The 23,220-nt window shown below is 39.6% G+C and overlaps 1 protein-coding gene across 1 annotated transcript in view; it reads left to right on the top strand.

The window, feature by feature from the left end:
* The window catches only part of BEGAIN (brain enriched guanylate kinase associated), a 507,736-nt gene that overhangs the window by 306,557 nt on the left and 177,959 nt on the right, over positions 1 to 23,220 (top strand). The window contains exon 3 of the mRNA XM_053697448.1: positions 13,299 to 13,460. Coding sequence (XP_053553423.1) covers positions 13,299 to 13,460 — 162 coding nt within the window. The remainder of the gene's footprint in view (positions 1 to 13,298; positions 13,461 to 23,220) is intronic.

Raw genomic sequence — 23,220 nt, forward strand, 5'->3', positions numbered from 1 at the left:
CAAATCTGCCCTTAAAACACCACGGGAAAGGCTCCTAGAATACAAAGAAAAGGAAAACAAAACCCCTCTAGTAATCACTTAGAACCGTACTCTGGAAGGAGTACGCAAAATTATTAAAGAGCTACAGCCACTAATTTCAGAGGACCCCACACTCAAAAAAATATTTCCTGAACCCCCCATACTAGCATTCAAACAACCACCTAACCTGAGACAGAGATTGGTCCGCAGCAAATTAAACACAGAAGTTTACACAGAATGGCACTGCACGATGCAACAAATCACTCTGCAAACTGTGTCAACATATATGTGACAACAACACAGCCAGACACATTAACACATCATACAATATTAAAGGATCCTATTTGTGGCCATCTGCTAATGTGGTGTACATAATACAGTGTACAGCGTGTGACAGAGGTTGCTACATTGGAGAAACTGGCCTAAAGCTGCATCTCAGAATGAATCTACACAGACACTCGATCAAAAACCACAAGGAAAATTAATATTGTACCCCTGTTGGTCATCAATTCACCCAGACTGGTCACTCCATCCTTAACCTCAGAATTAAAGTTCTTAAAGGGAATTTCAAAGACTCTCATGAACGAAAGATGATTGAGATGAAAATGATCACACATTTCAATACCAGAAATGAAGGACTTAATGTATTCTCTGGCTTTCTCACACACTACCATAACTTTCTAATCTCTAATCTTATTGTCCTATATTGGTTTCTTTTTCCTTTTGTTTTTCCTCTCATCTTGCCTATTTACTCTCCTCTGTTTATTTATTCTTTCTGGCTATTCTCAGCTATTTTCTCCTTCAGAGACATCCTCTGCTTTTTATGACACCCCTCTCACCCCCTCCCTTCCATTTGTTGTATGTGACGTGTATCTATATCAGATTGATCAGTATTGCTTCAGACCTAAGAAAGGGAGGAAAACTCTCAAAAGCTTGTCTTTGAAATATTACGTTAGTCCAATAAAAAAGGTATCACTGCATACTGCAATACTTTGTTATTTGAGCATTATATATATATATATATTGTATATGTAAGTGTGTGCCCTGCCAACTTTAGACAGATTATTCAATAGCTATGAACAGAGCTTTAATGAATCAATACCATGTATCTTAATACACGTCTAGAATGTCTCCTGTGACCATTTTAGAGCGTAGATAATAGAATGATTCCAAATAGTTTTGTTATAATTGCAAAGACATCTAAAAGGCCATTTTAGGGTTTATCAAGTGCCTTTAGGTGTTGAATTTGAAAAAGGTGCTGAAAAATCTCTTGAAACTGGATTGTGATCACGGAGAACTGTTTGGCTCCATGTTAAGAATAAGGATTTTCTCTGTGAGACAAAATCGCAATATCACCCTCAGGAAGTAGCTGAAAAAATGCTTTTGTGATCATGTTGAAAACTAAAAGTAGTCTTTCAGACAGAAAAATAGCCAAAAGGGCCTCAGCGGATAGATAGTGATTATCTCCTTAAATCTTGTTCTAAGCATCTCTCCTTTTTGCTATTGTTTGTAAGTTTGTGTGCCTGGACCTAGCAGCATGTAGTAGAGTTATTTTATTTTTAACAATTTTCTCATTTATTAGCAAAGTTCCACAATATTCTGCACTACTATATACATTATCGCTCAGGTATACAGTAAAATACAATTAGACTTGTCAATGGAAAGAAGAGAATAACCCTGTTCCTTGGAGATTATGATTGGTAAAATTGGTTAAAAATACAGAGTAATGCTAAAAATGAATGCTCTAATTTTTTAGAACCTGGAATTTTTTCCCCATTAGTGACTGTGTAAAACTAAAGCTTTGAGCTCTACCTATGTGTTTAAAGTAGGGTGACCACATATCCAAACTCCCAGCCCCCCCCCCCCCCCTGCACTCCTCTTCACAGAAGATACTGGAAAAACTGTAAAATAGAAAAAAAAGAGGGACGCCTCATGTGTAGAATCACCAAATTAAAAAAGCCAAAGCTTATGTACTCAAGCCAAATTGATACTCACATTTAAAATAAGCACCCCAATGTGCTAATGGAAGCAGACTGACATAATATGGTGTGTCAGTACACCCACTCCAGTCTATCCCCGCCAGGTGTGTCTGTAATGGAGAGTCAAGACAACAAAGGAAACCCCATGTGCAGATCAACCAAATAGATGGAACAATGGAGATAATTATGCCAAATGTGTACTTACAATTTCAATAGCACATCTATGTACGGTAGATGCAGACTGATAATTTTAGGTTAGGGTGTATCGGCTCACCCACTCCAGGTGTTGCCAACGATATGGTCCAAAAACAGGATAAACAGCCCAATATTGGGAAATGAGAGGTAAGGTAGAAACCACTATACTTGTGTTATAGTAAAAAACATTTTTATTAAAAGACTGAAAACAAAAATTGAAATTAAAAATTAAAATATTAAAAGAATATAATAACAACAAGTAATGGTCAAGGGGATAATCCCCTCTAATGCAATGCATTTCTCGGCACTGAAGGGCCATTTCCTCAGGCATTCTATCCTTTACTGTGTTCTCTATCAATTACCTTTGCCTTTATTTTGTCTTTTGAAATAACTGATTTTGCCTTTTTAAACTACCAATTATTATTACATTTTCAATACTGAGATATTGGCACCTCACAGTGGGGGTGGGAGAGAGAGTCCACCTCATTTAAAATGGTGTTCCTGAAAGAGTTTTGAATACAACATACTCTAAGGGGTTAATTTATCAAGCTCCATACGGAGCTTGATGCCCCGTGTTTCCGGCGAGCCTTCAGGCTCCCCGGAAACAGAAGTTATGAAGCAGCGGTCTAAAGACCACTGCTCCATAACCGGTCCGCCTGCTCTGAGGCGGTGGACAGAAATCAAATCGATCAAATACGATCGGATTAATTGACAACCCCAGCGAGCAACCGATTGGCCGTGAATCTGCAGGGGGCAGTATTGCACCAGCAGTTCACAGGAACTGCTAGTGCAATGATAAATGCCGACAGCGTATGCTGTCGGCATTTATCGATGTGCAGCAGACATGATACGCTACATAGTAAATTGACCCCTTAGCATCTGATTGCCACTGTAAATTGTTGCTTTAGCAAATCAGAACAGCTACTTTTGCATTAGAGTGCTCCTTTAGCTATTTGGATGTATTTTTACTCATTCAAATGTGTATACATTGTTGACATTTGTTATTATATTGGGGGGGGTAAAGTATTATAAGGAATTATTATGAAAACAAATAAAACAAGTAAAACATATACATAAATAGATTAAAAAAAATAAGTAAATAAATAAAAAACATAATTTATGCTTACCTGATAAATTTATTTCTCTTGTGGTGTATCCAGTCCACGGATCATCCATTACTTGTGGGATATTCTCCTTCCCAACAGGAAGTTGCAAGAGGATCACCCACAGCAGAGCTGCTATATAGCTCCTCCCCTAACTGCCATATCCAGTCATTCGACCGAAACAAGCCGAGAAAGGAGAAACCATAGGGTGCAGTGGTGACTGTAGTTTAAATTAAAATTTAGACCTGCCTTAAAAAGACAGGGCGGGCCGTGGACTGGATACACCACAAGAGAAATAAATGTATCAGGTAAGCATAAATTATGTTTTCTCTTGTAAGGTGTATCCAGTCCACGGATCATCCATTACTTGTGGGATACCAATACCAAAGCTAAAGTACACAGATGAAGGGAGGGACAAGGCAGGCTTAAATAGAAGGAATCACTGCCTGTAGAACCTTTCTCCCAAAAATAGCCTCCAAAGAAGCAAAAGTATCAAATTTGTAAAATTTTGAAAAGGTATGAAGCGAAGACCAAGTCGCCGCCTTGCAAATCTGTTCAACAGAAGCCTCATTCTTAAAGGCCCAGGTGGAAGCCACAGCTCTAGTAGAATGAGCTGTAATTCTTTCAGGGGACTGCTGTCCAGCAGTCTCATAGGCTAAGCGTATTACGCTCCAAAGCCAAAAAGAAAGAGAGGTTGCCGAAGCTTTTTGACCTCTCCTCTGTCCAGAGTAAACAACAAACAGTGAAGATGTTTGGCGAAAATCTTTAGTAGCTTGTAAGTAAAACTTCAAAGCACGGACCACGTCCAGATTATGTAAAAAACGTTCCTTCTTTGAAGAAGGATTAGGACACAATGATGGAACAACAATCTCTTGATTGATATTCTTGTTTGAAACTACCTTAGGTAAAAACCCAGGATTTGTACGCAGAACTACTTTATCTGAATGGAAAATCAGATAAGGAGAATCACATTGTAAGGCAGATAACTCAGAGACTCTCCGAGCCGAGGAAATAGCCATCAAAAACAGAACTTTCCAAGATAAAAGTTTAATATCAGTGGAATGAAGGGGTTCAAAAGGAACCCCTTGAAGAACTTTAAGAACCAAGTTTAAGCTCCACGGGGGAGCAACAGGTTTAATTCTAACCAAAGCCTGACAAAAAGCTTGAACGTCTGGAACTTCTGCCAGACGCTTGTGCAAAAGAATAGACAGAGCAGAAATCTGTCCCTTTAAAGAACTAGCTGATAATCCTTTTTCCAAACCCTCTTGGAGAAAGGACAATATCGTAGGAATCCTAACCTTACTCCATGAGTAATTCTTGGATTCACACCAATAAAGATATTTACGCCATATCTTATGATAGATTTTCCTGGTGACAGGCTTTCGTGCCTGTATAAGGGTATCAATGACTGACTCGGAGAAGCCACGCTTTGATAAAATCAAGCGTTCAATCTCCATGCAGTCAGTCTCAGAGAAATTAGATTCGGATGATTGAAAGGACCTTGTAGTAGAAGGTCTTGTCTCAGAGGCAGGGTCCATGGTGGAAAGGATGACATGTCCACTAGGTCTGCATACCAGGTCCTGCGTGGCCACGCAGGCGCTATCAATATCACCGATGCTCTCTCCTGTTTGATTTTGGCAATCAGTCGAGGGAGCAGAGGAAACGGTGGAAACACATAAGCCAGGTTGAAGAACCAAGGCGCTGCTAGAGCATCTATCAGTGCCGCTTCTGGGTCCCTGGACCTGGATCCATAACAAGGAAGCTTGGTGTTCTGGCGAGATGCCATGAGATCCAGTTCTGGTTTGCCCCAACGATGAACCAATTGAGCAAACACCTCCGGATGGAGTTCCCACTCCCCCGGATGAAAAGTCTGACGACTTAGAAAATCCGCCTCCCAGTTCTCTACACCTGGGATATGGATTGCTGATAGGTGGCAAGAGTGAGTCTCTGCCCAGCGAATTATCTTGGAGATTTCTAACATCGCTAGGGAACTCCTGGTTCCCCCTTGATGGTTGATGTAAGCCACAGTCGTGATGTTGTCCGACTGAAATCTGATGAACCTCAGGGTTGCTAAGTGAGGCCAAGCTAGAAGAGCATTGAATATTGCTCTTAACTCCAGAATATTTATTGGGAGGAGTTTCTTCTCCTGAGTCCACGATCCCTGAGCCTTCAGGGAATTCCAGACTGCACCCCAACCTAGAAGGCTGGCATCTGTTGTTACAATTGTCCAATCTGGCCTGCGAAAGGTCATACCTTTTGACAGATGGACCCGAGAAAGCCACCAGAGAAGAGAATCTCTGGTCTCTTGATCCAGATTTAGCAGAGGGGACAAATCTGTGTAATCCCCATTCCACTGACTGAGCATGCATAGTTGCAGCGGTCTGAGGTGTAGGCGCGCAAATGGCACTATGTCCATCGCCGCTACCATCAAGCCAATTACTTCCATACACTGAGCCACCGAAGGGCGCGGAATAGAATGAAGAACATGGCAAGATTTTAGAAGCTTTGATAACCTGGATTCTGTCAGGTAAATCTTCATTTCTACAGAATCTATCAGAGTCCCTAGGAAAGAGACTCTTGTGAGTGGGGATAGAGAACTCTTTTCCTCGTTCACCTTCCACCCATGTGACTTGAGAAATGCCAGAACTATGTCCGTATGTGACTTGGCAATCTGAAAACTTGACGCCTGTATCAGGATGTCGTCCAGATAAGGGGCCACTGATATACCTTGCGGTCTTAGGACCGCCAGAAGCGATCCCAGAACCTTTGTAAAGATTCTTGGAGCTGTAGCTAACCCGAAGGGAAGAGCCACAAATTGGTAATGCCTGTCCAGAAAGGCAAACCTTAGGAACCGATGATGATCTTTGTGAATCGGTATTTGAAGGTAAGCATCCTTCAAATCCACTGTGGTCATGTACTGACCCTCCTGGATCATAGGTAGGATGGTCCGAATAGTTTCCATTTTGAACGATGGAACTCTGAGGAATTTGTTTAAGATCTTTAGATCCAAAATGGGTCTGAAGGTTCCCTCTTTTTTGGGAACCACAAACAGATTTGAATAAAAGCCCTGTCCCTGTTCCATCTGTGGAACTGGACAGATCACTCCCATAACTAGGAGGTCTTGCACACAGCGTAAGAATGCCTTTTTCTTTATCTGGTTTACAGATAATCTCGAAAGGTGAAATCTCCCTTGAGGAGGGGAAGCTTTGAAGTCCAGAAGATATCCTTGAGATATGATCTCCAATGAACATCTCTTGCCCACGCCTGGGTGAAGAGAGAAAGTCTGCCCCCTACTAGATCCGTTACCGGATAGGGGGACGTTCCTTCATGCTGTCTTAGAGGCAGCAGCAGGCTTTCTGGCCTGCTTGCCTTTGTTCCAGGACTGCTTAGGTTTCCAGCCCGGCTTGGATTGAGCAAAAGTTCCCTCTTGTTTTGTAGCAGAGGAAGTTGATGCTGCACCTGCCTTGAAATTTCGAAAGGCACGGAAATTAGACTGTTTGGCCCTTGATCTGGCCCTGTCCTGAGGAAGGGTACGACCCTTACCTCCAGTAATGTCAGCAATAATTTCCTTCAAACCAGGCCCGAATAGGGTCTGCCCCTTGAAGGGAATGTTAAGTAATTTAGACTTTGAAGTCACGTCAGCTGACCAAGATTTAAGCCATAGCGCCCTACGCGCCTGGATGGCGAATCCAGAATTCTTAGCCGTTAGTTTAGTCAAATGAACAATGGCATCAGAAACAAAAGAATTAGCTAGCTTAAGTGTTCTAAGCTTGTCAAGTATTTCAGTCAATGGAGTAGCTGTCTGAAAGGCCTCTTCCAGAGACTCAAACCAGAATGCCGCAGCAGCAGTGACAGGCGCAATGCATGCAAGGGGCTGCAGGATAAAACCTTGTTGAATAAACATTTTCTTAAGGTAACCTTCTAATTTTTTATCCATTGGATCTGAAAAAGCACAACTGTCCTCGACAGGGATAGTGGTACGCTTTGCTAAAGTAGAAACTGCTCCCTCCACCTTAGGAATCGTCTGCCATAAGTCCCGTGTGGTGGCGTCTATTGGAAACATTTTTCTAAAAATAGGAGGGGGGGAAAACGGCACACCGGGTCTATCCCACTCCTTATTAATAATTTCTGTAAACCTTTTAGGAATTGGAAAAAACATCAGTACACACTGGCACTGCATAGTATTTATCCAGTCTACACAATTTCTCTGGCACTGCAATTGTGTCACAGTCATTCAGAGCAGCTAATACCTCCCCAAGCAATACACTGAGGTTCTCAAGCTTAAATTTAAAAGTAGAAATATCTGAATCAGGTTTCCCCGAATCAGAAATGTCACCCACAGACTGAAGCTCTCCTTCCTCAGCTTCTGCATATTGTGACGCAGTATCAGACATGGGCCTTAAAGCATCTGCGCGCTCTGTATTACGTCTAACCCCAGAGCTATCGCGCTTTCCTCTGAATTCAGGCAGTCTGGCTAATACCGCTGACAGGGTATTATCCATGATTGCCGCCATGTCCTGCAAAGTAATCGCTATGGGCGTCTTTGATGTACTTGGCACCATTTTAGCGTGAGTCTCTTGAGCGGGAGTCAAAGGGTCCGACACGTGGGGAGAGTTAGTCGGCATAACTTCCCCCTCGTCAGAATCCTCTGGTGATAATTCTTTTAAAGATAACAGCTGATCTTTATTGTTTAAAGTGAAATCAATACATTTAGTACACATTCTCCTATGGGGTTCCACCATGGCTTTTAAACATAATGAACAAGGAGTTTCCTCTATGTCAGACATGTTTATACAGACTAGCAATGAGACTAACAAGCTGGGAAAACACTTTAAATCAAGTTAACAAGCAATATAAAAAAAAACGTTACTGTGCCTTTAAGAGAAACAAATTTTGCCAAAATTTGAAATAACAGTGAAAAAGGGTAGTTAAACTAACTAAATTTTTACAGTGTATGTAACAAGTTAGCAGAGCATTGCACCCACTTGCAAATGGATGATTAACCCCTTAATACAAAAAACAGATTAACAAAACGAAAAATATGTTTTTTAAACAGTCATAACAACTGCCACAGCTCCTACTTTTGAAGCCTTTTGAGCCCTTCAGAGATGTCCTATAGCATGCAGGGGACTGCTGAGGGAAGCTGAATGTCACAGTTTGTAATTTTAACTGCACCAACTGTAACTTTTATACTATAACAGTGGAAAGCCTCAGGAAACTGTTTCTAGGCAAAAATAAAGCCAGCCATGTGGAAAAAACTAGGCCCCAATAAGTTTTATCACCAAAGCATATATAAAAACGATTAAACATGCCAGCAAACATTTTATATTGCACATTAATCAGAGTATATACCTCTGATAGCAAGCCTGATACTAGTCGCTATTAAATCACTGTATTTAGGCTTAACTTACATTAATTCGGTATCAGCAGCATTTTCTAGCAATTCCATCCCTAGAAAAACTTAAACTGCACATACCTTATTGCAGGATACCCTGCACGCTATTCTCCCTCTGAAGTTACCTCACTCCTCAGACATATGTGAGAACAGCAGTGGATCTTAGTTACTTCTGCTAAGATCATAGAAAACGCAGGCAGATTCTTCTTCTAAATGCTGCCTGAGATAAATTAGTATGACTCCGGTACCATTTAAAAACAATAAACTCTTGATTGAAGAAAAAACTAACTATATTACACCACTTTCCTCTTACTACATCCAGCAATGTTGAGAGTTGCAAGAGAATGACTGGGTATGGCAGTTAGGGGAGGAGCTTTATAGCAGCTCTGCTGTGGGTGATCCTCTTGCAACTTCCTGTTGGGAAGGAGAATATCCCACAAGTAATGGATGATCCGTGGACTGGATACACCTTACAAGAGAAACCTGGATAATTATTGAGCCTTTAGATATTTTAGCAAATTTACAGATAGATTGCAAATTGCTTGTTATTTGATGTAAATATGTTTTATGTTACTAAATCTGGAGATTCATGTTGTCCTAAAAGGGGCATTTGCCTTTTAAGGCACAATATTTAAGTTTTGTTAATAAAATTATGGGTTGCTGGCATTCTTATGCTGATATTCCTATGCTACTAGTGTTAACACGGTGCACGCTACACTTGACTATACAGGTATGAACTTCTGCTCTCTCTGCTCACAGCTCCCCTGACCTCGCTCTAGTTCTGCTGCTAACGGTGCTAACGGTCACAGTACACAGAGCTCTCATCATCCTGTGAGCACTGAAGGCTGTTGTGTTTATGCACTCTGACAGTATCGTTCTGTAAGGGGGCTGTAATTTATAACTAACAAACTGGATACGGCCCCCTTACAGAACGATCCGGTCAGAGTGCATAAACACAACAGCCTTCAGTGCTCACAGGATGATGAGATCTCTGTGCGCTGTGACCGTTAGCAGCAGGACCACAGTGGGGTCAGGGGAGATGTGAGCAGAGAGGGCAGGAGTTCAGACCTGTATAGCCAAGTGTAGTGCGCACCATTAAAGGAGAATTTCCCTTCAGTGCTCACATAGTGCTAAATTTGCAAACTTAGCATAGAATTGCATAATGCAACTTGATTGGCCATAGGTCAGGGTAATAAAGTTTCTAAGCACAGCCCTTTCATCAGGGTTGTCTGGCAGAAGGGGAAATAAGCAAGGGAAAAGGTTAAAAAAAATATTTCCTTATTACAATATTTATGTTTTATATTCTACTTCACTTGTTAACATAGAGTTATTGCTGCTAAACGATTATATCTCCTGAGTTAACTGGTCCTTTAACTTCCTCCAGACATACTGCTGATCCATCGGGACCAAAAGTTCCAGTTTTGTTTCATTGCTCCACAGAACAGAATCCCAAAACTTCTGTGGCTTATTTATATGATTTTGAGCATATTGGAGCTGATTTTTCTTGTGCTTTTGAATCACTAGGGTTGTACATCTTGGAGTTTTGGCATGGAAACCTTCTGCGTTTAATACACACCTTACTGTGCAAACTGAAATCTCAGTGCCTGTTGTCACCAAGTCTTGCCGCAGGTCTTTTTTGCAGTCACTCGAGGGTTTTTCTCAACCTGCCTTCTCAGAAATCTTGTTGCAGCTGTTGATAGCTTCCTTTTTTGCCCGTCTAGGTAGTGTAACCACTGTTCCTTTAAAGTTGAACTTGCGAACTATGCTTCCAACGGTGTCTCTAGGAACATTCAATGCCTTCACTATCTTTTTATATCCTGTTCCTTGTTTGTGAAGAGCGATGATCTCTTCTCTTAACTTTTTTGACTTAGCCATATTTCTAACATGCAGTTAAACGTGACACTCAATAAACCCCTAGACAGTTCAGATATTTCATGTGTTCTAGCTCAAGCACACCTGGTGCAACTAATGAAGCCCTTGATTAGTTGCATCAGGTGTGTTTAAGACAACACCTGTTTTGCATATTTGTGCTGTTGTGAGGGATTTTATTTAGGGGGTTGAATCATTTTGATACTGCAGAATTCATTAAAAGTTGCATTTTCAGTTGAATTTGAGGAAACCACTTAAAGCATTCATTGTGCTGATCTATTTCAATTGCTTTTGTTTGATCTGTTCATTGCAAACAGCTGAAAGTCTGCAAATATTTGACACTAAACCTGATTTGCAATGGGGGTTGAATAATTTTGATTACAATTGTATATATATATGGTATATATATATATATTTCGCTTTGTATATATATATATATATATATATATATATATATATATATAAAGTTTTGCTTTGTATTGTCTGAGTAAACGACCAGGAGATTGGTCGAGAAACGCGTTACAAAATAAAGCGTTATATTCTTTTAAGCAAAGATCGGAAGTTGCCCGTGTTTTTAATCAGCAGTATTGGTGATTTGAATAGAGACCGAATACCTCCTGCAGTTGTGCAGATTCGAAGAAGCAGCGGTGATTACCACAAGCAGAACCGGGTCCAGTGTACATATATATATATGTGTGTGTATACATATTTACTCATATAAACACAAAAATACACATGTATATACACACAAAAACATTTTTAGACATACATATACAGTATATATATATATATATATATATATAAATATATATATATATATATATATATATATATATTTATATACCTGTATATATATAAAACACATTAAAGCCCTTGTCATATACCATATTCCTTTTTAACCCTTAAGAATTTTGATTAATATGTTTATGATTTTTTTATGACACCTTACGCTAGGTCTAAAGCTGTGCTAATAATTTGAGCACAGTTTTTGTTTGCGCAACCATTTACTTTCAACTTGTAATATGCCCATAGGGGCCTATTTATTAATGTGCGAGCGGACATGATACAATGTAGCGTATCATGTCCGCCGCACATCGATAAATGCCGACAGCATACGCTGTCAGCATTTATCATTGCACCAGCAGTTCTTGTGAGCTGCTGGTGCAATGCCGCCTCCTGCAGATTCGCTGACAATCGACCGCTAGCAGGGGGTGTCAATTAACCCGATCGTATTCAATCGGGTTTATTTCTGTCCTCGGCCTCAGAGCAAGTGGACATGTTATGGAGCAGCGGTCTTTAGACCTCTGCTTCATAACTTCTGTTTCTGCCGAGCCTGAAGGCTCGTGCGGAAACAGGGGCATCAAGCGCCATACAGAGCTTGATAAATCGGCCCCATAGTGTGGTCGAAATATTTTATCGTGTCCCGCTCTGACATTAGTGCACCATGTGTAATCTAGCCCAAAGTGTACTGTAAAAATGCTTATACTTAAAACAGAAATGAAATAATATACTGGAAGGCTAAATTATACTCTTTGTATCTTTCCAAATACATTTTCTGGTTTAATAAAATATGATTGATTGTTCATTAGTGTTACATTATATATTATAAGGCCAGATTAATATATATATATATAGGTATAGATATGTATTGTACCAAAATACCATCAGATATATGTGGAATTTTTTATTTAAGAATAAATAGAACATATTCTTGTATGTGAAAAACATTGGAATGTGAAATATTCATATTTTCCTGTCGGGTTAGCGCACATGAGAATATGCAATTGGGTTTGCGCACAAGTACAATTGGGTTTGCGCACAACCAAAAACAGTTTACTTTCAACTCCAAGGGGCCGATTTATTAATGTGCGGGCGGACATGATCCGCTGTAGCGGACCATGTCCGCCGCACATTGATAAATGCAGACAGCATAAAATGTCAGCATTTATCATTGCACAAGCATTTGTAGTGAAATGCTTGTGCAATGCCGCCCCCTGCACATCCGCGGCCAATCAGCCGCTAGCAGGGGGTGTCAATCAACCCGATCATAGGTGGCGGATGACCGATGCTTCTTAACTTCTGCTTTAGGCGGACCTGAAGCGGAGTGGGTCAGAAGCAGCAAACAGACGCGCGCAAAAAGCTTCCGTCTAGCGCAAGTAACACTGGAGCTGGAGTGTTAAATTAGCACTCCACTTGTAATCTGGACCATAATTAGCAAAATTCATTATCCTTAATACTATATTATCTAAAACAAAAAATGTGAGATTTCAAAAAAAACGTATTGGATAAAATAGAACAAGGTTTGATGTGCAAGCAAGTCTCTGTTCTTGTAAATATGCTACTGAGGAAACACACAGTATTGTAAATAATTAAACGTTCTCTGCATTACATATGCCTGAATCTTTACGTTTGCCCATTGGCTTTGCATTGTTTTACTAAGCAAGCTGTTGCTAAACCATTAATATTTCTGTATAAAAAAAAATAAGATTCTAGATTCATTCAGATAGAAAGGAAGTCATTCTACCAATTAAGCAATATTATGCCAAATGAATGCATGAAGACTTGATGGTAATTTGCTACACAGAAACTGTGCACTGTATCTCCCTTTAGTTCGAAAAATGCATTGACGCTTAGAGATCTAGCAGAGGAACAGCACTCTGTCTTTTGTTGTCATTGGATAAGCAAAGCTTCAGAGCTCGGATAATCACATGTGGTGGAATATTTGTTCTTTTATTTTAGCAGCTTGCAAGACCAGAAGGAAGAATTGCAGAAGCGCTTATCGTACACAAGCCACAAACTCGAGATGATTGAAACAGAATTTGACTCTACCCGGCAGTATTTGGAAACAGAACTCCGAAGAGCTCAGGAAGAACTGGAGAAAGTCACAGATAAATTGAAAAGGTCAGATTGTATTTTAAAGATATTGGTTTATGTATAATGTCTATAACACTGTCTTGAAGACTTTTATGATATAATATTTTTTGACAGCTATCCACATTTTTAAGTAAATTCATTTACACTCCTTTGCTGTCATAGACTAATTTGGATTTTAAAGTCATCACTATCATGTTAGACAATATAAGTAATATTTGCATAGTAAGAATACATCTTTTAGATGCCAAAAAATACACTGTTTTTGCATTTACTCTTAACCATATGATGTAAAGTCCAATAGACAATACTCTAGATCCAATTGGAGCTGTCTTAAGTCATGAAAGATTGCAATAATATCCCTAGAAACTCTGTAGCATATAACTTTCCCCTTAGGACAATTTTAGACAGAAAAAGAAATGGCTGATAGCAGAGGGCTAAAAAAACATCAGTATGTTCTTTTTCATTTGTTTGAACTAAGGAATGTTCACTTTTAATACGCAAGAAGATATCATGAAATATGCAGGGATATTGATTGATTTACAGAGACAATTGATTATTCCCTACTGATACTAATTTGTATCTCTCAGTTATTTTTTTAGATCTCTCTATTTTTCCTTTACGTACTGTTGCATACTATAAGTTATATAGTACAGAACAATTCATATAGAAAAATCCTTATTCCAGTACATTGATAGTGGGTAAAATTAAAGGGACATTGCACTGTAAAATGTGTTTCCCTTTAAAGGGTTCCAAATGACTTGCTATAATCAGCAGAATACTGGAATGAATGGGATATTGTTCCTTTGTGTTTATTTTTAGTATTTATTTTGCTCATTAAAAGCATCTTCTGTTGGTCATGTAGAGTCGACCGTGTCATGTTATTTCTTTTTGTACACAGAGTCTGATATTTAGGTATTGAAATGCTAAGTAAGGCTGGGGAGTTCAGTGAGCAGAACCAGGTATTTCAGATACAAAAATACCTCTCTTTATGCTGTTATCTCATGTTTACATAGATTTTCTACAGAGTATACACACATTTATATTTTCAGTTTAAGGTGGTGGATTCAACAGGCAAAAACAGGCTATTTAAAAAAAGAAATAAAGGTAAAGGAGCTGTGTATAAAAAAAGTAAATAAAAAAATAATATACTCCAGCAGGAAAAAATTATCATTGGGAAAACATTAAAGGGGAGAATATTTTACAGTATATCCCTTTAAGGCAGATTAAAATGGTTTATGGTGTTTCCTTTTGTATAATAATCTATAACTTATTAACGCCTAGATTTAGAGTTTTGCGGCCAAAGGGGTGCGTTAGCTACGCGTGCTTTTTTTCCCCCGCACCTTTTAAATACCGCTGGTATTTAGAGTTCACAGAATGGCTGGGTTTTCAGTGCGTTAGGCTCCAAAAAGGGAGCGTAGAGCATAATTTAACGCCACTACAACTCTCGATACCAGCGGTGCTTACGGACGCGGCCAGCTTCAAAAACGTGCTCGTGCACGATTCCCCCATAGAAAACAATGGGGCATTTTGAGCTGAAAAAAAACCTAACACCTGCAAAAAAGCCGCGTTCAGCTCCTAACGCAGCCCCATTGTTTCCTATGGGGAAACACTTCCTACGTCTGCACCTAACACTCTAACATGTACCCCAAGTCTAAACACCCCTAACCTTACACTTATTAACCCCTAATCTGCCGCTCTGTACACACCCGCCACCTACATTATCCCTATGTACCCCTAATCTGCTGCCCTAACATCGCCAACCTATATATTATATTTATTAACCCCTAATCTGCCGATCGGAGCTCACCGCTACTCTAATAAATTTTTTAACCCCTAAAGCTAATTCTAACCCTAACCCTAACACCCCCCTAAGTTAAATATAATTTTATTCTAACGAAATAAATTAACTCTTATTAAATAACTTATTCCTATTTAAAGCTAAATACTTACCTATAAAATAAACCCTAATATAGCTACAATATAACAAATAATTATATTGTAGCTATTTTAGGATTAATATTTATTTTACAGGCAACTTTGTAATTATTTTAACCAGGTACAATAGCTATTAAATAGTTAAGAACTATTTAATAGCTAAAATAGTTAAAATAATTACAAAATTACCTGTAAAATAAATCCTAACCTAAGTTACAATTAAACCTAACACTACACTATCAATAAATTAATTAAATACAATACCTGCAATTATCTACAATTAAACCTAACACTACACTATCAATAAATAAATTAAATACAATTCCTACAAATAAATACAATTAAATAAACTAACTAAAGTACAAAAAATAAAAAAGAACTAAGTTACAAAAAATAAAAAAATATTTACAAACATTAGAAAAATATTACAACAATTTTAAACTAATTACACCTACTCTAAGCCCCCTAATAAAATAACAAAGCCCCCCAAAATAAAAAAATGCCCTACCCTATTCTAAATTAAAAAAGTTCAAAGCTCTTTTACCTTACCAGCCCTTAAAAGAGCCCTTTGCGGGGCATGCCCCAAATAATTCAGCTCTTTTGCCTGTAAAAAAAAAACATACAATACCCCCCCCACATTACAACCCACCACCCACATACCCCTAATCTAACCCAAACCCCCCTTAAATAAAACTAACACTAAGCCCCTGAAGATCTCCCTACCTTGTCTTCACCATGCCAGGTTCACCAATCGGTCCAGAAGAGGGTCCGAAGTCTTGATCCAAGCCCAAGCGGGGGGCTGAAGAGTGACGTCCATCCTCGGGCTGAAGTCTGGATCCAAGCGGCGGCTGAAGAAATCCATCATCGGGCTGAAGTCGGAAGTCTATCATCGGGATGAAGTCTTCTATCAAGCAGCATCTTCAATCTTCTTTCTTCCGGAGCGGAGCAGAGCCATCTTCTTCCCAGCCGACGCGGAACATCCTCTTCTACCGACGCCTACTCGCCGAATGATGGTTCCTTTAAATGACGTCATCCAAGATGGCGTCCGTCGAATTCCGATTGGCTGATAGGATTCTATCAGCCAATCGGAATTAAGGTAGGAAAATTCTGATTGGCTGATGGAATCAGCCAATCAGATTCAAGTTCAATCCGATTGGCTGATCCGATCAGCCAATCAGATTGAGCTCGCATTCTATTGGCTGTTCCGATCAGCCAATAGAATGCGAGCTCAATCTGATTGGCTGATCGGATCAGCCAATCGGATTGAACTTGATTCTGATTGGCTGATTCCATCAGCCAATCAGAATTTTCCTACCTTAATTCCGATTGGCTGATAGAATCCTATCAGCCAATCAGAATTCGACGGACGCCATCTTGGATGACGTCATTTAAAGGAACCGTCATTCGGCGAGTAGGCGTCGGTAGAAGAGGATGTTCCGCGTCGGCTGGGAAGAAGATGGCTCCGCTCTGCTCCGGAAGAAAGAAGATTGAAGATGCTGCTTGATAGAAGACTTCAGCCCGATGATGGATTTCTTCAGCCGCCGCTTGGATCCAGACTTCAGCCCGAGGATGGACATCACTCTTCAGCCCCCCCCACTTGGGCTTGGATCAAGACTTAGGACCCTCTTCTGGACCGATCGGTGAACCTGGCATGGTGAAGACAAGGTAGGGAGATCTTCAGGGGCTTAGTGTTAGGTTTATTTAAAGGGGGTTTGGGTTAGATTAGGGGTATGTGGGTGGTGGGTTGTAATGTGGGGGGGGGTATTGTATGTTTTTTTTTTACAGGCAAAAGAGCTGAATTCTTTGGGGCATGCCCCGCAAAGGGCCCTGTTCAGGGCTGGTAAGGTAAAAGAGCTTTGAACTTTTTTAATTTAGAATAGGGTAGGGCATTTTTTTATTTTGGGGGGCTTTGTTATTTTATTAGGGGGCTTAGAGTAGGTGTAATTAGTTTAAAATTGTTGTAATATTTTTCTAATGTTTGTAAATATTTTTTTATTTTTTTGTAACTTAGTTCTTTTTTATTTTTTGTACTTTAGTTAGTTTATTTAATTGTATTTATTTGTAGGAATTGTATTTAATTTATTTATTGATAGTGTAGTGTTAGGTTTAATTGTAGATAATTGTAGGTATTTTATTTAATTAATTTATTGATAGTGTAGTGTTAGGTTTAATTGTAACTTAGGTTAGGATTTATTTTACAGGTAATTTTGTTATTATTTTAACTAGGTAACTATTAAATAGCTATTGTACCTGGTTAAAATAAATACAAAGTTGCCTGTAAAATAAATATTAATCCTAAAATAGCTACAATGTATTTATAATTTATATTGTAGCTATATTAGGGTTTATTTTACAGGTAAGTATTTAGCTTTAAATAGGAATCATTTATTTAATAAGAGTTAATTTATTTCGTTAGAATAAAATTATATTTAACTTAGGGGGGTGTTAGGGTTAGGGTTAGAATTAGCTTTAGGGGTTAAAAAATTTATTAGAGTAGCGGTGAGCTCCGATCGGCAGATTAGGGGTTAATACTTGAAGTTAGGTGTCGGCGATGTTAGGGAGGGCAGATTAGGGGTTAATACTATTTCTTATAGGGTTATTGAGGCGGGAGTGAGGCGGATTAGGGGTTAATAACTTTATTATAGTAGCGGTGCGGTCCGCTCGGCAGATTAGGGGTTAATAAGTGTAGGCAGGTGGAGGCGACGTTGAGGGGGGCAGATTAGGGGTTAATAAATATAATATAGGGGTCGGCGGTGTTAGGGGCAGCAGATTAGGGGTTCATAGGGATAATGTAGGTGGCAGCGGTGTGCGGTCGGCAGATTAGGGGTTAAAAAAATGTAATAGAGTGGCAGCGATGTGGGGGGACCTCGGTTTAGGGGTACATAGGTATTTTATGGGTGTTAGTGTACTTTAGAGCACAGTAGTTAAGAGCTTTATGAACCGGCGTTAGCCCAGAAAGCTCTTAACTACTGACTTTTTTCTGCGGCTGGAGTTTTGTCGTTAGAGTTCTAACTCTCACTCCAGCCACGACTCTAAATACCGGCGTTAGAAAGATCCCATTGAAAAGATAGGATACGCAATTGACGTAAGGGGATCTGCGGTATGGAAAAGTCGCGGCTGGAAAGTGAGCGTTAGACCCTTTAATGACTGACTCTAAATACCGGCGGTAGCCCAAAACCAGCGTTAGGAGCCTCTAACGCTGGTTTTGACGGCTACCGCCCAACTCTAAATCTAGCCGATAGCTTTTTCATCTATGTGCATGTAATTTTATTTTATTTTATACACGCATAATATAGGGATTGTGATCACTGAAACAAAGGAACAGATTACTTCATAAAAGACAGAAAAATACAAATAATCACATTATAACCAGACATTTTACTGTTGCGATACTATAGCACGCAGTTAGCAAAACAAAATTGGAATTAGAAATCTAGAGCAGTCTAATGTGAGGTGCACTATGTTGTCATTGTACAAAATGATTTGCCTTAGAAGTTTACCTCATTAAAGTTTTAAAAAGTCTGGTAGGCTATGGAACATATGTCCATTTTCACTGTTGTTTTACTTTCACATAAGAATAATAGAAAGGATTTTATTGCCTTTCTATTTATTTATACGTTGTGAGTTGTCACCTGCCGAAAAATAAACTACACAGTTTCATAATAGTCACTGTTATTCAATTTATTTTAAATCCAAATATGGTCTAGATCTGCAGGCTATACTGAATGACAAACCCAGTACTAATGTATTGCTGCTCCAACAAAATGAAATAATAGTAGATACAGTAACACATTTTTGGTGGCAGCCATTAACATCATTGTCACAACACAACCAAATTCCTATCTATTTGAAGAGCTGTGCAAAGTATCCTGCCAGGTGTTTCTCAGGGTTTCCTAAGTTGAGGTCTGTTTGAGGTCTGGTTGATTAGTGGCTTTACACCAGAGACAAAACAGTGATGCATTTTAGGGATTCTAACCCAATGCTTCCTCTTGACTTTTATAAGGGAAACAAATGACTCTAACTGCACCCAGCCCTCCTAAACATGCCCCAGGCAGGCCTATAGAGCACTCAGTTATACAAACCTCATTTTCTCCTCCCCACTCCTCCTAGAGTCATATCCAGTTGAGAATTAAGAGCAAGCATTGCAGCTCCTCAAATGGAACAACAGGAGTGTCAGACGCCACCACAAATACCTTATTTCATCCCTGGACCACCAGGAAATTGTTGGTGAGCCAACTAGTAGAGGCGGTGGCATTACTAACTAATCAGATCATGTCTTATGCTCAGGAGCTGCTATGTGTATTGATCTCAAGCAGGACTTTACCTATACTTATAATCTTCATGCATGGGTAAACACATAGGAGTAGATTTATTATCAGTCAAGCGGACATGATTCGCTACAGCAAATCATGTCCATTCGATATCGTTAAATGCAAACAGTATACGCTGTGGCATTTAACATTGCACAAGCATTTCTTGGGAAATGCTTTTGCAATGCCGCCTGCTCAGTGGCAGGCAATCCGCCGCTAGCAGGGGCTGTCAATCATCCCAATAGTATCAGGATGATTTGGATGGTGGTGGACAGGTTAAGGAGCTGTGGACTGGTGACCGATGCTTAACTTATGTTTCAGGCGAGCTTAAAACAGTGGGACTCCGAAGTAGCATCCGCTGCTTGATAAATGGAGCCCATAGAGTAGTTTACATAGTTGTCGCACTCCAAAGATGAGTACAAAATAGCTTTGATAAGACAGTCAAAACAAATAGTACACCAAGGGTTGATACAAAGATAAACCATTTGCAATGTGTGCTTAATAATAGGCGTAACCATAAGCCTTATATTTGTATCATCTCTCCATGTGCCACATATTTTAATTGTCTAATAAAAGCTATTTTTGTAGCGTGATCACTATTTTCATTTTTTTATTATTTTATTTTATTAAAGTGACAGTTAGGGCATGTAATTTTAAACAACTTTCAAATTAACTTTCTTCTAAAGATATGGTAAGTCCACGGGTTCATCTTAATTAGTGTTGGGGATATCACTCCTCGCCAGCAGGAGAAGGCAAAGAGCATCACAGTAAAACTGTTAATTATCACTTCCCTACCCATAAACCCCAGTCATTCTCTTTGCCTCTCGTGCATGGAGGAGGTGAAGTTTAGTGTGTAATTAAAATAGTTTTTTCTGAGACGATGGATTATTTCAAGCAAGTTTTAGGGTATATCTATGCTCCACGTTAGTCTTTGCGGGCGAGCTGTGGTGACTTTAAAGCCGTGTGGGACTTGCAAAGAGGTACTTGCTGCGTTTCCCCATATTTGCTGCCCTGATCTCAGATACCAAAGTTGGTTACTTTGTTATCTGCATTTTGGCCAGGTCTCTCTGAGGAAGAGGTGTCCTCTCATACCTAGGGACTGTCTTCATGTCGGACAGCTGAGCAGGTAAGTGCTGGTCTTCCAGGTGGGAGAAAGGGCACTTGAGAATTTTTCTACCTTGCTATTTGTATAGGGACTATATTAGCTCACCCTGGTGTAAGGGCTTCACTAAGACATGACTGCAGACACAGTGCTTTATTGTTGTTCCGCGGGAGGTTTTCGTGCCTTCCTTATGTTTGCTTACGTAATTGGGCCTTCCTCTCTGCTCTGTTCACTACGGAGGTGGTTCATCGTATGCGGCCGTGTTTCTGCGAGGTAGAGCATATTAGGAGAGGTCGGAGGATCACGTTGCTTGGTGGTGGTAAGGGCGCCTCAGTATACTGAGGTGTGGAGGGAGGTTTAGTCGGAGCGACAACGCTCATCTGCCGGCATAAGCTGCTTTATTAATAACCATTAGAAGTGTTCATTTCTCCCCTTTAGGCAGATAGTTTGATGAAGAGCTTAAAACAAGGAAGTAACTGTGTTATTAGCTCTTTAATTTTTTATACTGCTTTATTATTAGACTTTGGCATTACCCACATACGGTAACAGCCCGTGGGGATAATAATCAGGCCTGTCTGACATGGATCAGGAGTCCGCTCATTTCAACCCTTGTTTATTGTGTTTAGATGCACAAATTGCAGCACCCATGCAATTCTGTTCCTCCTGTGTTAAACAAACATTACAGGGTAAAGATAAGTTATTTAATGTGGAGCCTAATGTCTCTCAGGAGGATGCTGTCTAGGTCTTACCAGGGCCATCTCCTATTTCGTCCCAGTCCTCTATGGCGTCTAACACGGTGTCCTGCGGTTCCTCGCTAACTCCCTGTGGAGCATTTTTAAAGGCTAATGGCTAGATTACGAGATGTGCATTAAGATAAAAAAGCAGCGTTGCAGGTATAGGTGTACCGCACACTTCTTTGGCCTTACCGCAAAACGACTTAGGTAAACTTTGCTAAGTCTTTTTTTTATGGGACTTCCATAGCTCCGGTATTGCGAGTCTGTCCTGGGAGGCCAAAAAGTGAGCGGTACACCCTACCCTGTCAAGAGTCCTAACGCATTTAAATGTCAGTAGTTAAGAGTTTTATGGTACAACGCCGTAACATAAAACTCATAACTAAAGTGCTAAAAAGTACACTAACACCCATAAACTATCTATTAACCCCTAAACCGAGGCCCTTCTGAATTGCAAACCCTGAAAGAAAATTTGTAACCCCTAATCTGACGCTCTGGACACCGCCGCCACCTACATTATATTTATGAACCCCTAATCTGCTGCCCCCAACATCGCCGACACCTACATTATATTTATTAACCCCTAATCTGCCATCCCCAATGTCGCCGCAACCTACCTACACTTATTAACCTCTAATCTGCTGCCCCCACTCGCTGCCGCTATACTAAATGTATTAACCCCTAAACCTAAGTCTAACCCTAACCCTAAAACCCCCTAACTTAAATATAATTAAAATAAATCTAACTAAAAATTCATATCATTAACTAAATAATTCAAATTTTAAAACTAAATACTTACCTATAAACTAAACCCTAAAATAGCTACAATATAACTAATAGTTACAGTGTAGCTAGCTTAGGGTTTATTTTTATTTTACAGGCAAGTTTGTAATTATTTTAACTAGGTAGAATAGTTATTAAATAGTTATTAACTATTTAATAACTACCTAGCTAAAATAAATACAAATGTACCTGTAAAATAAAACCTAACCTAAGTTACAATAACACCTAACACTACACTATAATTAAATAAATTAACTAAATTAAATACAATTACCTAAATTAAATAAAATAAGCTAAAGTACAGAACCCCCACTAAATTACAGAAAATAATAAACAAATTACAGATATTTAAACTAATTACACCTAATCTAATAGCCCTATCAAAAGCCCCCCCCCCCCCCAAAATAAAAAAAACCCTAGCCTAAACTAAACTACCAATAGCACTTAAAAGGGCCTTTTGCGGGGCATTGCCCCAAAGTAATCAGCTCTTTTACCTGTAAAAAAAAAAATACAAACACCCCCCCCAACAGTAAAACCCACCACCCCCCAAATAAAATACTATCTAAAAAAACCTAAGCTCCCCATTACCCTGAAAAGGGCATTTGGATGGGCATTGCCCTTAAAAGGGCAGTTAGCTCTTTTTCAGCCCAAAATCCCTAACCTAAAAATAAAACCCACCCAATACACCCTTAATAAAAACCTAACACTAACCCCCTGAAGATCGACTTACTGTTCTGAAGATCCGACATCCATCCTTAAGGAAGCGGCAGAAGTCTTCATCCAACAGATCCAAAGTTCTCAACGAAGCCGGGAGAAGTCTTCATCTAAGCCGGGCGAAGTGGTCTTCCAGACGTGCAGAAGACTTCATCCAGACGGCATCTTCTATCTTCATCCATCCGACGCAGAGTGGCTCCATCTTCAAGACA

Source organism: Bombina bombina, chromosome 1, assembly GCF_027579735.1.
Source record: "Bombina bombina isolate aBomBom1 chromosome 1, aBomBom1.pri, whole genome shotgun sequence".
In the NCBI taxonomy this organism is placed as follows: domain Eukaryota; kingdom Metazoa; phylum Chordata; class Amphibia; order Anura; family Bombinatoridae; genus Bombina; species Bombina bombina.